This window comes from Budorcas taxicolor, chromosome 1 (assembly GCF_023091745.1).
Source record: "Budorcas taxicolor isolate Tak-1 chromosome 1, Takin1.1, whole genome shotgun sequence".
NCBI lineage: Eukaryota > Metazoa > Chordata > Mammalia > Artiodactyla > Bovidae > Budorcas > Budorcas taxicolor.
In genome coordinates this window covers 166,528,215-166,543,986 of record NC_068910.1, presented here as the reverse complement: position 1 = coordinate 166,543,986, position 15,772 = coordinate 166,528,215, and the positions used below count along the sequence as shown (strand labels likewise).

Genomic DNA, 15,772 nt, shown 5'->3' with positions numbered 1-15,772 from the left:
AATACCCTTGTCAAGTGTGGTGATACTCACTATAGGATGAAAAATCTAGGGGAGAAACAGAATGCTATACAAAAGTGGATTGAAATAAAGAGACATGCAAAGTCCATCACAGTAACCCTGCACACTGTGATCTCATGAGAAATGAATAAACTATGGTACTGAAGAAATAATAGTATAGGAAGAGGAGAGGATCAAATTAATATTGCATAACAAAAAAGAACATGCCCACCAAATCTGCTCTGGAATCACTCTCCAGGTAAAAAGCCTAAAATTGATCCTGGAAAGTTAAAAACTTCTAAATAATGTTATTGTGGGCTTCCCTCGTGGCTCAGTGGTAAAGAATCTGCCTGCCAATGCAGAAGACTCAAGAGAGGCTGGTTCAATCCCTGGGTCAGGAGGATCCCCTGGAGGAGGAAATGGCAACCGCTTGAGTATTCTCAAGGGAAATTGCCTGGTGGGCTATAGTCCATGGGGTTGCACAACCCATGCACGCACTCAATCAACGTTATTGCACTTACTGGTTAAAAAATAATAGGGAAATTGATTACTATACATTCTATTTTATATCAAGGGAACAAATAAGACTGCCGCATGACTCCAGGGGACAACACTTTCAGTGTTTTTTGTGATTATCAACAGGAACAGAGTTTTTAAGAGTGGTATCCTATCTATGAAGATCCCAATTTTCCTAGATTCCAGTAGTAAAAACGTTTGAATGGTGACCAATTGTTAAATTGGTACATGTAGAATTGGAATAGGCAAAACCTTGAAAGTACAATGATCCAATAACTATTAAGCTCTGTCTTCTCCTACTGTTACCAGTTTCCAAGTCAAGTTAGAAGAGACAAAGACCATATCTGTTGCATACTGACTTTGTTGACATTATTTCAGTTTTTACATGCTGAAAATAAGCATTTAATCCTAAATCATACATTTTTAAATTCAATTATACTACCTCCTAAACTTGAGACTTCTGTTCTTCACATTTCATTCAGAAATACTTCATCAGTCTTTCCCTCTCCAATTTCATAGTCTTCAAAACTCCAGCCACATTCCCACCTTGTGGTCTTTCACTTGTTCCCCCGACTTGAAATTCATCCCCGTATGTTTAAATTTGTTTCCCCAACTCAAGTCTCTGCTCTAATGCTAATGTCACTTTACCCAAGAAGACTTCCCTGAGCATCCCCTCTAAAACAGAACCCAAATAACTCTTTATAATTTTAGCTTACCCAAGTTTTCCCTCATATGACTTATCTGGACTTGCTGTTTTATATACATATTTTATATATGTATATTATATAAAAATTGTCTATTTACATATTTATTGTCTATATACATATTTTATATATATATATAAATTGTATATTATCTCTATCCTTTGGATATATATTATATAAATCATATAGTGCAGGGACTTTGTAAATTATTAAATAATAGATTTTCAATGAATTTCTCTTGAATGAAAGAAAAATTAAAGAATTATTAAAGAATCCTTGTTTAGGATTTTATTCATTCAAGCCTCAATCTCCTAATAATACAGCTTTCTGAATTGCATTATTGACAAAATGTTCTCCTGTTAAAATATTCCTATCTTATCAACTTCTCTATTGCCCAACTTATTACAAATTATTACAAAGAATTACAAATTATTACAAAGAATTACAAATTCTCCCAAAATGTGGCCCCATACTGCCTTTAACCTTGTATATATTTTCATTTTGTAATACAAATTTTTCTTTCTATTCTGACTAAAATTTCCCAGAGGTGACATGAAGAATTCACAACACATGATGAATTCTGCCATTCAGTTATTATGGCTAGAGTGCATCCTTAAAAGACCAGCTTCATCTACAATTCTTTCATGAGGATATTAAAAGATAATTTATCTTTATTATTATTAAAAGATAATTTATCTTTTTTTCTGTAATTTTTCACTGAAAATGAATATCACAAAATATAACAGTTAGATACTGTCTTCAATTGTTTATACTTTCTATGAGCTGTGTGCTGTCACTTCAGTCGTGCCCAGCTCTTTGCAACCCTATGGAACATATAGCCCTCCAGGTTCCTCTGTCCATGGGATTCTTCAGGCAAGAATACTGGAGTGGGTTGCCATCCTCCTCCACGGTATCTTCCAGCCCAAGGACTGAACCTACGTTTCCTATGTCTCCTGAACTTGCAGGCAAGTTCTTTACCACTAATGCCACCAACCACCTCACTCAAAAAGTTCTTCCAGTTTAGTAAAGTATATATAAAGTATATAGTGCCACCACATATAAATTTGTTCTCATGATTCCCTTTTCCTTTTATTTCTTCTCAATTCATCTTTAAAATGTTTTCTGTTTAAATTTGCCCATTTCACACATTGATACTAGTATTCTAAGTGACTTTTTCTAATTATTTAGTTTGAAGTCAATTTTTTTTTTCATTGTTCTGTCCAGGTTTGTAAGGATTTCCAGAAGCAGTTTTTGCCCTGGCTTCTCCAAAATTATATAGACCAGCAGTACATATGCCGGCCAACCAAGTCTTAAACCCCAAAGTATAAAGATAACCCAAGTCAGGAAATTCTTAAACTGATGGGCTCAGATGCCCTCAGTAAATGTAGAGATTCAAAGCATTCATCTGGAAATCAGCAAGGAAGGGTGAATTCTAGTCAAAGATGCTTAAGGTTAGTGGGACAAAGGAATGAGAGTAAATGCAGTAATTACATACTCTAGTAAATGCACTGTTGTGATTTCTTGCATATGGATAAAATGCTCCAAGCTGCATCCAGCGGGCACAGAGATGATATTCTGAATTGTTGAAGAAACCACAGATATCTGCTCCAGTCTAAAATACAGTGATATTTAATGAACGTTAATAGTATGTTTTTTAATATTCACAAGTGATGAAGATAAGAGGAATAGAGCTACTTACATATGACATTCCAAAGAGACTAAATTCCATCATACCTAAAAATTATAAAAGAAAATTGCAGAAATCAATATTTTGATATTTGCTTTTTTCTTTTTTTTAATTTTAATTTTTTTTTACTTTATTTTAATTTACAATACTGTATTGGTTTTGCCATACATTGACATGAATCCACCATGAGTGTACATGAGTTCCCAAACATGAAACACCCCTCCCACCTCCCACCCCATATCATCTCTCTGGATCATTCCCATGCACCAGCCCCAAGCATCCTGTATCCAGCATCAAACATAGACTGGCGATTCGTTTCTTACATGATAGTATACATGTCTCAATGCCATTCTCCCAAATCATCCCACCCTCTCCCTCTCCCTCTGAGTCCAAAAGTCCACTCTACACATCTGCGTCTCTTTTGCTGTCTCACATATAGGGTCATCATACCATCTTTCTAAATTCCATATATATGTGTTAGTATACTGTATTGGTGTTTTTCTTTCTGGCTTACTTCACTTTGTATAATCGGCTCCAGTTTCATCCATCTCATTAGAACTGATTCAAATGTATTCTTTTTAATGGCTGAGTGATACTCCATTGTGTATGTGTACCACTGCTTTCTTATCCATTCATCTGCTGATGGACATCTAGGTTGTTTCCATGTCCCGGCTGTTATAAACAGTGCTGCGATGAAAACATTGGGGTACACGTGTCTCTTTCAATTCTGGTTTCCTCGGTGTGTATGCCCAGCAGTGGGATTGCTGGGTCATAAGGCAGCTCTATTTCCAGTTTTTTAAGAAACCTCCACACTGTTCTCCATAGTGGCTGTACTAGTTTGCATTCCCACCAACAGTGTAAGAGGGTTCCCTTTTCTCCACATCCTCTCCAGCATTTATTGCTTGCAGACTTTTGGATTGCAGCCATTCTGACTGGTGTGAAGTGGTATCTCATTGTGGTCTTGATTTGCATTTCTCTGATAATGAGTGATGTTGAGCATCTTTCCATGTGTTTGTTAGCCATCTGTATGTCTTCTTTGGAGAAATGTCTATTTAGTTCTTTGGCCCATTTTTTGATTGGGTCGTTTATTTTTCTGGAATTGAGCTGCATAAGTTGTTTGTATATTTTCTATTTATTTTTTCTAATACTGACCTCTAATTCAATAAAACAGCTTTTCAGATTATTAATACACTTTTTATTTGTTCTTCCTATAAAATGTACATATTTTTTTACTTTATAGTATTAATGACATTTATAAAAATAAGACTCCTTGACTCTTTCAAGATGACACATTTAGATCACAAAGCTGTTATGAACAAATTATAGTATAAGAACCTGTTAATGGCTTCCTTGGTTTTATTATTAAAATAAAAGGCTGTTTCTGTAATTATCTAGCCATAGATCTTATCATCTGAAACAAACTGAATTATCCTTATTAGATAAAATCCCCTGAGGAGTGATTATTTTCATGAAATAGAATGTATGTGAATTTCCAGCTCTTCTTTTAAAGGAATATTTCTAAACATTGATTAAGTGTTTTCCTTGATCCTAATATAAATATAAAGAATTTTTAAGTCTATATCTGAAACTGAAAAATAATCCCTTTAACAAAATAATATTTTATTTACTCTTTATCCAAATATAGTCAGAAAACTTTCAAAATTTGTTTGAGATGTTTCATACTTTAGCATCTACAAGATATTCTTATTCCCTAGACTCTAGAATTTCTATCCATTTCTTTTCTTAGTTCTATATGTTATCTTTCTCAGTTTCTGCCCTTTCGCAAAAGGAAACTGAGACCAAAAGGGACAAAATTATTTTCTCAAAATAAGCTAAATCCTGCTCTCTGGCCCATTGCTTTTTCATTATGTTATTTGTCAGAGAACATGGTGCCAAAAGCATATTCAAAGGAATTATAAAGTATATGAACTAGCAACAGTGAATAACTAATACAAACTTCAAAAGAATAATGAGAAAGATGGTGACTCTCACATACCAATGATAGATTTTTCCAAATTGTCCCATGTTGCATAGTTGTCTCCAAGCCAGTGTCCTGACCATCGTCCAGCAGAAGGATATGTGGAACGAGAAATAATAATTCCTCTTTTGCCAGTTGCCTTTTGCAATGCACTAATATAGATGGAGAGGAACTATGAGTTCTTATAATATATGAGATATTTTCTTCATATATTTCTACATAGGACCACTTCCTTAAACAAAAAAGTATTTTATTTATGTTGTCTATGCTGTCTCTTGCTTTAGCTATCCTTTACAAGTGAGTCTTCTCTCATTATACTATAAAATCCTCACAAACATGTAAAACATCTTTTTCCCTTACAACATTTAGCAGAGCAACATCCCTAAATGGCCCTTTTGCTATTTGACCAGTGAATATAAGCCAACTATTGATATTATCAACTCAACTAATTATATTGTGAGGTTTTGAATGAACTCATTTCATCCTACTTAAACATGTTCTCTTAATAAAGTTTAGGCCCTATTAATGCTTCAGCTCTTCTTATTTATAACTTGTTAACAATTAATCTCTGTATCACTCTGCAGAGAATCTTTGCTATAATACTCCCTGTTTTAGAGGGTAGTTTAAAGACAGAAAGGCTTCTCTAGGTCTTAAAAAAATAATAATAAAAATAGTTATTCTATTTTAAGGATAGAATCTGTCCAAAGACAGATCTCAAGAGAATGGTTTTTAAAATTGGATCATATATTTTTCTTTTCCATTCTTTTCAGCCTTTGAAGAACAAGTTTATTGACTTTATTATTTATTTAAAACATATGCTAGTGTCAAGAATAATGCAATATGTTATCAGTATCTGTCTCTTATAAATGTACCAAAAATTAAAAAATTCACTATTGCATGTTATAAAAATAATTGTTTTTATTTTATTATTCAAAATAAATTGTATATGAATAGGGACTATAGAACCATATTGGAAAAATATTTCAAATTCTTAATTAGGCAGATTTGTAACCTACAGGCATGTTATCAACTCTATGTAATCATTTCCTTGTTAAAGATGGATAACAGTGTTTGTACTGATTTCTTTATACATAAAACTTCTTCAATGAGACCTTGAGACTCTGGAGGTTTAAGGAATCCCTTAATCTTCTTTGTACTCCTTATACCTAATATAGTGCTTGGCATATAATTAATTTTTGAATTAATGAATATCTCAAACTTACAGGAAACAGAATTATTGAAACTGAAATAATGAAACTAAAAATGGTACAGTCTGAATAACTTGAAGAAAAATATTATGCTTTTCATTCTTTCAGTTTTTTCCGATATTAAAAAGTCTTACTGTTCATCATTTGTTTAAATGTAATTTATTTATAGCATCCTTTTACCTTTGCAAGATCTTTAAATCTATAATGACTATCTCTAAAATATATGAGAGTTCAACAATTTTATTCTTATATAACTGAAAAAATTAAATAGTAAAAAAGTATTTAAAAGATATAAAAAGTCTATGGCTATGCACAAATTGAGTTATTTAACTCAGCATTTAAAACTTATTAATCTTTTAATTTAAACAACAAATATGATTAAAGTTTTACTGAAAGATTTTATGTACAAGAATAAAATTAACATTAAATGGATGTTCTTTGGAAAACTGTAACAATATCTTCCTCATAATGCTATTTAAGAACTGAAAATGGATTTTAACATCCCCAAATAACTTATAACATATCATATAACAACATATCAACTATCTAGAGATTTGCCTAATTTTTCCCTGAGTTTATTTATACAATTTTAATAGCTGTGGTAAGATAAAACTGGTTCATTTAGATGTACTAAACATTGCACAGTGTGTCAGGAACCATGCTAAATTCTTTAATGTGCTCCAGAAACTCAATTTATTGTCCTTTTTGAAAAAATTTTTTTTTTTCATTTCCCTTTAAGTACATATTTTCTTCTCAAGTTATATAAGTTTTGCTAATGGGTTCACCAGTCACCTCTCAATATTTTTGTTATTCTTAATATCTACGGTATTATGGTAAAGTGAGGTTAAAGAAGGATAATTGTGCCCCATAGTATGTTTCAGTAGGGTTAACTGAAGAAGCATTTGTCTTAATAAAAAAGCATTACTCTTAAGAAATACATCTACTAGTTTTTCTGAATGCCCTTGCATTGGGATTTTGTGAACAAATCTGTAGTCAATCATTCATGTAATAATATCTTAGATAATTCACTGATTCTAGGTTGAAAAGAGTTTGGTCCTGGAAATAAGATATGTGTTTCACTAAATGAGGAAATATTACCCATACCCTTTACTGCAAAATGCTTTTCGTTCTTTAATCAACTTTAGTCATCTACTAGAGTACTGGTTTTCAATCCCAGATGCTCATTACAGCCACCTAGGTAATTTTAAAAAATTCATATTCTTAGGCTGCAATTCAGATTAATTAAAATCAGAATTTATATAGTACAAAAATTTCTAATTTTGTACTATATTTAAAATAGATGACCAACAAAGGCCTACTGTATAGAAAGGGAACTCTACTTAATATTCTATGTTAACATAAATGGGAAAAGAATTTGAAAAGGAATATATATACATATATATGTATATATATACAAAAGTACATATACATATATGTATATATATATGTACATATACATATACATATATGTATAACTGAATCACTTTGCCATACGCCTACAAATAACACAACATTGTTAATAAACTATACTCCAATATAAAATAAAATTTAAAAAATATCCAGTGGATTACAATGTGTAGTTAAGAGCCAATGATCTAGAGTTGCACTGTGTAGTATGGTGACCATAAGCCACATGGTATTGTTTAATTTAAATTTATGAAAATTAAATAAAATTTAAAATTATTTTTATGAGTTACACTAGCCATATTGTTCAACAATCATATATGGCTGGTAGCTACCATACTGAACAATCCAGGATTATAAAACATTTCTATCATTGCAGAAAAATCTGTTGCACAATGTTAATAAAGACTTTTATTTAAAGAATAGACTATGTTCCATCATTATTAGCCTCATATAAGAATTTGTTTAATAGAGCTATTAGTGGGCTTTCCAGATGTTATGGTGATAAAAAATCCACCTGCCAGTTCAAGAGACATGGGTTCAATCCCTGGGTTGGGAAGATGCCCTGGAATAGAAAATGGCAACCCACTCCAGTATTCTTGCCTGGAAAATTCCATGGACAGACGAGCCTGGCAGGCTACAGTCCATGGGGTCACAAAGAGTCAAACATGACTGAGCACGTGTATGAGTATTAAAGTTTGAGAAGCTCAAAGTCAATTACATAGTTTCTTATTTGCTAATAATGGATTTAAATAGCAGATTTAGCCTAGCATTTATGCTTTAATTAATGACATCAAATTATATATTGTTTACACATATTCATTAAAAATTATTCTTTGAGCTCTTACTATTCCTGAGGCATTGTGCTACTATGAGCTGAGTACATGCTTGGGAACAAAATATAATAATTCAGGGTCCTTTGGGAATAGGATGAAAATTTAAAATTATATTTATTTTAAATATAATTTATTTTCTCTCTCTCAGACAGAGAGAGAGAAAAAACTATTCCAAGTGCTTTGAATGATCAAGTAAGGTAAGATCAGCAGCGAAGGACTCAAAGTAAATCTAACCAATAATAGAAAGGATGATTATGAAAATTGCTTACTCATAAGTAGGTTTCAGCTGTGACCATCCATATAGATTGTGAACATCATAATGCAAAACAGATGATCCATCACTAAGAATCTGCTCTGTTTCCATACACATGGTTCTGAAATGTAATCCATCAGTTCTTTTTGTGAGTTCTGGGGAGAATCAATGAAAAAACATTAATATGTTATAAAGTCATCTGTATTGAAATCTGTAACCTGTACTCATAAGCTATTTTGGTAAAATATTAATCTCTGTTTTAAAAGAATACTTTTTAACCAACTGTGCACTTTGTTTATGCTAATTTTAAATTAAAAACTGGTCTGCAATTATGAGTGATTCCAACTACAATTGTGACCAGAAAATATGTGCAAAATTTTACTCTATTTAGTAACAAAAATGTTAATAATTAATATGAATTCATAAAATCATGAAAAATGTACTCCTTAAAATCTACTATATTTTATGCATTTAGATAAGAAATATTGATTAAATAGATTTTTTTTTAAAAGATTCCATTTGCTAACATAAAGCCCTGGGATAAAGAGCCAAGCAAATGCTACAACAGCACTATTTCTTGATCAAATTTTTTCTCAGTTTCAGATTAAAATTATCAGAGCTTTGCCATAACTTTAGATGTTAACCATTTATGCAGTTTACTGCCTATGTAGGAGTATGTGGATGAATGCCAAAAGACTGTTCTTTTCTCTCCTAGGTCAGGACAACCAAGGAAGTGCTGTTAGCATTCTTTCACTTTTTCCCTAGTAAAGAAAAACTTGGGAAAAAAAAAAAAAAAAACCTTTATAAAAGATTTAAAGATTTTTATTCAAACAATATTGAGGATTTTCAAATCTGGGATGATTCATAAGAAAATCAAAGTAATCAAATTTAGAAATGTATTCATATAGGTAAATCATGTTTCTTGACCTTTTCTTTTTTTTTCTCAAAGTAATGTTAGATGATCTAGATGATATTGGTAATGAGCTGAGGTGTGGTCCAGTGTGCAAATGGGTAGTGAGAATTGGGAATGTGAATCCTATTCTCTAGATCATAAAGTATATAAACCTGATAAATAAATGATAATAACATAATAACATCAAAGGTATAACAGCAATATTGTACCTGGGAAATAAGGTGGATAATTTAGCTCTGTATTTCTGCATTGATTAGTAGTTGTTCCATTTACAAAACTTGATGGTTCATTCATATCCTTAAAGAGAGAAAGAAAAGTAAACAAAAAACAAATTTAGGGCATATCTTCTTAAAAGAACTAATTCAGAAACTCAATAAATTGAAATAGCATATCCAAATAACAACACTTTTTTAAAAAGAAAAAATATAAGACAATCTCAACAATACTAAAGAATTTAGTTTAGCTCAATATTTCTTAACATTTTACAGTTCATGTCTCCTTTTTTAAAATATAAAATATCCTATTTTTCTGTGTAGATAAAACCTACATGTAACAGTGAATTGTTTTGTGTGTTTCTAGACATAAAACTAAATTATAATAGTGTATATCCCCCCATTTTTTTCCCTCCACTTCTGCCCTGAAACTTTGTATAATTTTTATTTTTGAACAATGGCTTGTGGTTTTTAAAACTGCAAGATATAGTTTACAAATACAGAAAACTTCAAAAAGTCTTTATTGAATACACATTTTAGAATCTTAGTAGCCACATATAAAAGGACCATCATATAAATACATAAATTAGTTGACAGTTAAAGGTGAGGAGGAAAGGGCAACCCACTCCACTAATCTTGCCTGGAGAATCCCACAGACAGAGAAGCATGGTGGGTTATAGTCCATGGGGTCGTGAAGATTTGGACACAACAGAAGAAACTAACAAACACATTTAAAGGTGATTCCTTTAGCATAAAAAGGTTATTTTTTCTCCAACAAGATATAATTCTTGGGGATTATTTAATAAAATCCCTTATAGCGCACAACTTTATAAATAAAATAAAACTGTATTTCTGTTAATTTAAAAATACATACACTTTTATATCCTCAAGCGTTGTACATAATATCACCTCTATAATTTTTTTAATTAAAAAAGTAAGTAAATTAATGCAGACATAAGGGGACTTCCCTGGTGGCTCAGACGGTAAAGCGTCTGTCTACAATGTGGGAGACCTGGATTAGATTCCTGAGTTGGGAAGATCCCCTGGAGAAGGAAATGGCAATCCACTCCAGGACAATTGCCTGGAAAATCCCATGGACAGAGGAGCCTGGTAGGCTACAGCCCATGGGGTCGCAAAGAGTCGGACACGACTGAGCGACTTCACTTTCTTCACTGAAAAATCAACAGATAAATTCACCTACAAAAATCTAGAGAAGTATTATGCAAAATCTCCTGTATTAAATGTTTACTTGTGATATAGTAAATTCATTTTATGTTTTCTCAAAATTTTATTACTAAAACTCTTATATCAACACTTTAATGTTACACATAAAATTAGAATAGTATTTAAAGGATGATTTTGTTACATCTGTAAGAGACTATAACTTCTTAAACCAAAGACTGACAGTTGAGTGTGAGATTTATTCCTACATTGAATGAAAATAAAATAAATATTTATAAGCACTTATAAATCATTAAAGAGACTACTTTGGTTTATTAGTAAAGTTGAAATTCAATTTTAATATTCAGGAAAAAGCATCCAAATACTTAAATTGAATTGTTCAAACTGCATTTTGTCAGTTCTTTGCATAAGAAAGTTCTACAGAAAAAAATGAGTGAGATATTTTCATAAAGAATACTTTGCTAAGATTATATAGAATTTAGTACAATTTTTGCATAATCAGTACACAATAAATAACTTAAAATATAAATTTCTTAAAGTTTACTTACAATCCACAATCCATCAAACTTCATCTGGTTATTATAAAAATCTATAATTTCTCTTGCCCACCACTCTGCTGTAGAATTCCTGAAGAAATCTGGAAAAGCCGCATGAGCTCTGGAAGCCTGTAAAAACAAAAATTAGACCAGCATGTAGAAAGTCATAAGAGAAACCTTATATTTCAGTAAGACATTTATCTATCAGATTCACAAGTTGTCAACAAGTGATAGTAAAGACAACTTGATCTCAACTCTAATGAAATATCCATGATCTTCCTCCAACAACCAAGTCTATGTGTGTCCTTAAATCTAAACGGAGTTTCTCATTGACAGCATATATATAACTTACAAACTGTTAGCTAGACTAAGAAAAAATAGAAAGTTAAATAAAATCAGATATGGAAGATGAGAATTACAACTGATGTCACAGAAATAGAAAGGATGGTAAGAGGCCATGATAGATAATAATACAACAGATTGGATAACCTACAAGAAATGGACACATTCCTAGTTTTACACAAACAATATCTGATGAGTAGATATACAAGCATCCTCAACCAAACTATTAGCAAAACACATTCAACAACACATCAAAAGGCTCATACACCATGAATAAGTGGAATTTTTCCCTGTGAGGCAAGGATTATATTACACACAAAAATCAATTACTGTGATACAGCATATCAACAGAATAAATGATAAAAATCACATGGTCATATCAATAACAGTGCTTCCCCAGTGGCTCAGTGGGTAAAGTATCCGCCTGTAATGCAGGAGCCACAGGAGACGCAGGTTTGATCCCTGGGTCAGGAAGATCTCCTGGAAAAAGAAGTGACAACTCATTCCAGTATTCTTGAAAAATTCCAAGGACAGAGGAGCGTGGTGGGCTATGGTCCAAAGGGTCCCAGAGTCAGACACGACTGAATGACTAAGCATAAGCATATCAATAAACAATGCAGAAAATGTATTTGATAAAATTCAACACTGTTTCATGATAAAAATAAAAAACAAAAACTCTCAACAAACTAGGAATAGAAAGAAATTACCTTAACATGATGAAGACTATATATTAAATCCCAATAGCTAATATCATACTCTTTAGGAAACACCTTGAATATTTCCTTAATCATAATAATCTTGAGTAAGTAGAAAAAAAGCTGAAGGCATTAGGTTTCCTAATTTCAAGATATATTCCAAAGCTACAGTAGTGAAAAGCATGGTCTTGGCATAAAAATAAACATATAGGCCAATGGCACAGTTAAAGAGCCCAGAAATCATCCACACATGTATAGTTAACTGATCTTTGACGAGAGTGAAAGAGTATGCAGTGAGGAAAGTATAGTCTCTTTAGCAAATGGTGCTGGAGAAACTGGATATTCACATGCAGAACAGTGAAATCTCTAATTATTAAATCTAAGTGCTGAATTTCTTTTAGTTCTATAATTAATCAATATGAAACTTACATTAACAGCTTCATCTTCAGTTAAACTTTCATCTATTGTCACATTAGGCAAATCCGGCCAAACCTACAAAAAGAGAAGAAATGAGAAACCAGCTCAAAATAAATTCAGTGTGGTATGACTTTTATAAATAAAGTATAAGAAAGTTTTATAAGCAAATAATAAAAAATATTCCCTTCAATTATTTGCTTAGTTTGTGTTTTGGCATATGTATCATTTGCAAACTCTTTCCATTTTCCATATTAATCTTCTCTTTAATATGACAAATAAAAAAATCCAACCTTGGCGTAGGTAGTGATTTTGAAAACAATGCATGCAACCAGATTTTCTAGTCAACAATTAATTTGAATCACATACACCAAATTTAATTTAATGTGATATATTAAAATTATTTCTACACTTACTCCAGGATAAAAAAAATTTGAAAAACAAAAATATATATTTTTATATGAAAGGAATTGAATATCTGAGTTGGATGAGGCCACACTGAGGCAAATAATCCTCTTAGTTTTCACAGTAGTACTAAAATCCTTCTCTCCACCATATTCCTAACCCAGTCACAGCCTCTTAGCCTACCAGTGTTTCTTCTATTCCAATCACAAACACAAAACAGGACTCAAATTCAATTATGCCAAAAGCTCTGGGATTTAAATTTATGTTGTAGAAAGTAGAATCTGCAGAAGGGTAATTACATATAAGAGATTAGTTGCTGATAGAGAATAGTGCTTAAAAGGTAATAAAATGAGAAAATGTACAAAAATATAGAATTAGAAGAAAGTAGGAGGGAAATAATCCCTTTTAATAATCAATATTCTATACTTTCATGTTTCTTAAAACATTGTGATTTTTCACCTTTTACTGCACAATTTTTTCTATTTAACTTTCATCATTTTATTTTGAAATACTTTCAGACTTATAGAAAAGTCACAAACAATATACCTAGTGTTTTTCTGTACCCTTCACCATGCTTCTCTTAATAGTAATATATTTATAACCACTGTACAATTATCAAAACCGAGAAGTTAACATTAATAGAATATTATGAACTAATCTATTGGCCATGTTTGAATTTCACCACTTTTATCACTAACATTAATATTTTTGGTCTAAGATCCAAATAGACTTGCACATTGCATTTAATTACATCTCCCACTATGGAAATTATTTTCATTCTAACTGTGACTAGTGGATTTTTTCTTTATTCTTTAAAAAATGTATTCTATATTAGAGTATAGTTGATTAACAATATTGTATTAGTTCAGGTATACAGTAATTATGTTATACATATGCATGTATCTATTGTTTCTGAAATTCTTTTCCCATTTAGGCTTTTACAGAGTATTGAGCATCTTTATTCTTTATGTATAAGCCAAAGGAGGATGTTTTCTACAAGGTATTAATATACTCAGATCTGAATATTATTGTCTAAATGAAATACAACGAACTATTTTCCCTGTTCAAGTAAGGAATATAACTATAGCTTTTACAATTATACAAGATGTTTTAAAGAGAATTACAAATATTAAATAACTTTTGTAGTATAGAATAATGAATGACCATCTTATTAGTGGAAATTTTATAATAAAACACAAAGGTACCAATAAATACAATAAAAAACACATTAAAGATGAAACAAATAGTATTTGGACATATGATGTATGAATTCTTTCTGTTTCTAATAGTTTGGATTGAACTGATGGAGTGTCTACTGATGGTGACTTCAGCCATGAAATTAAAAGACGCTTGCTCCTTGGAAGGAAAGTTATGACCAACCTAGATAGCATATTCAAAAGCAGAGACATTTCTTTGCCAACAAAGGTCCGTCTAGTCAAGGCTATGGTTTTTTCAGTGCTCTTGTATGGATGTGAGAGTTGGACTGTGAAGAAAGCTGAGCACCAAAGAGTAGATGCTTTTGAACTGTGGTGTTGGAGAAGACTCTTGAGAGTCCCTTGGACTGCAAGGAGATCCAACCAGTCCATTCTAAAGGAGATCGATTCTGGGTGTTCTTTGGAAGGAATGATGCTAAAGTTGAAACTCCAGTACTTTGGCCACCTCATGTGAAGAGTTAACTCATTGGACAAGACCCTGATGCTGGGAGGGATTGGGGGCAGGAGGAGAAGGGAACGACAGAGGATGAGATGGCTGGATGGCATCACTGACTCAATGGTTGTGAGTTTGAGTGAACTCCAGGAGTTCGTGATGGACAGGGAGGCCTGGCGTGCTGCAATTTTTAGGGTTGCAAAGAGTCAGACATGACTGAGCGCCTGAACTGAACTGAACTGAACTGAACTGGAGTCACTGTATCTCTTCTTCTGAATATGCCTTAACAGTTGCTTAATTAAGTAGAAACTTTCAGTGAAATAGCACTTTTACACTTATTTTATTTCAAGCTATCAATTCAATACCTTTGCCCAACAAATATCATTTGTGTTAGGCCATTTGACAAAGACATCTTTCTCCTGTCCTCTTTCAAAGGCAGGGTAAGGCTTCGTTTCATTTCCTGAAATTGCTGGATCCTAAAACGAAAATGAAATACAAAACAGGTGTCTATGATATAGAAGTATAGCCACCTGGGTAGCTGTTATGAAATATTATAATTTTCCATTATCAAATTATCATTGCATTGTATTATCACATAGACTGACAGATGGACTGACGGTATAAATTTCTGTGTTCTAGCTTGATTGTTTTTTAAATTTTCTAGAAGGAAAATTTAAGAACTTTTGAAAATGTGTTAGCTATGATTACAAGCAAGATTACTACTGTTTTTGTTGTGCTTTTATTTCCCCAGTGGGATTTCTGACTGCCTAGCTTGCTTTTGGTAATATATTGATGAAATAATCTCCCCATTGAATCACTAACTCGAAGCAAATTTTTAAACAT

The 15,772-nt window shown here is 32.0% G+C and overlaps 1 protein-coding gene across 1 annotated transcript in view; it reads right to left on the bottom strand.

The window, feature by feature from the left end:
• The window catches only part of SI (sucrase-isomaltase), a 109,994-nt gene that overhangs the window by 24,131 nt on the left and 70,091 nt on the right, over nucleotides 1-15,772 (bottom strand). The window contains exons 32-39 of the mRNA XM_052636244.1: nucleotides 15,295-15,405; nucleotides 12,893-12,955; nucleotides 11,439-11,555; nucleotides 9,706-9,793; nucleotides 8,600-8,738; nucleotides 4,901-5,034; nucleotides 2,917-2,951; nucleotides 2,713-2,829 (exon numbers count right to left, since the gene is read on the bottom strand). Coding sequence (XP_052492204.1) covers nucleotides 2,713-2,829; nucleotides 2,917-2,951; nucleotides 4,901-5,034; nucleotides 8,600-8,738; nucleotides 9,706-9,793; nucleotides 11,439-11,555; nucleotides 12,893-12,955; nucleotides 15,295-15,405 — 804 coding nt within the window. The remainder of the gene's footprint in view (nucleotides 1-2,712; nucleotides 2,830-2,916; nucleotides 2,952-4,900; nucleotides 5,035-8,599; nucleotides 8,739-9,705; nucleotides 9,794-11,438; nucleotides 11,556-12,892; nucleotides 12,956-15,294; nucleotides 15,406-15,772) is intronic.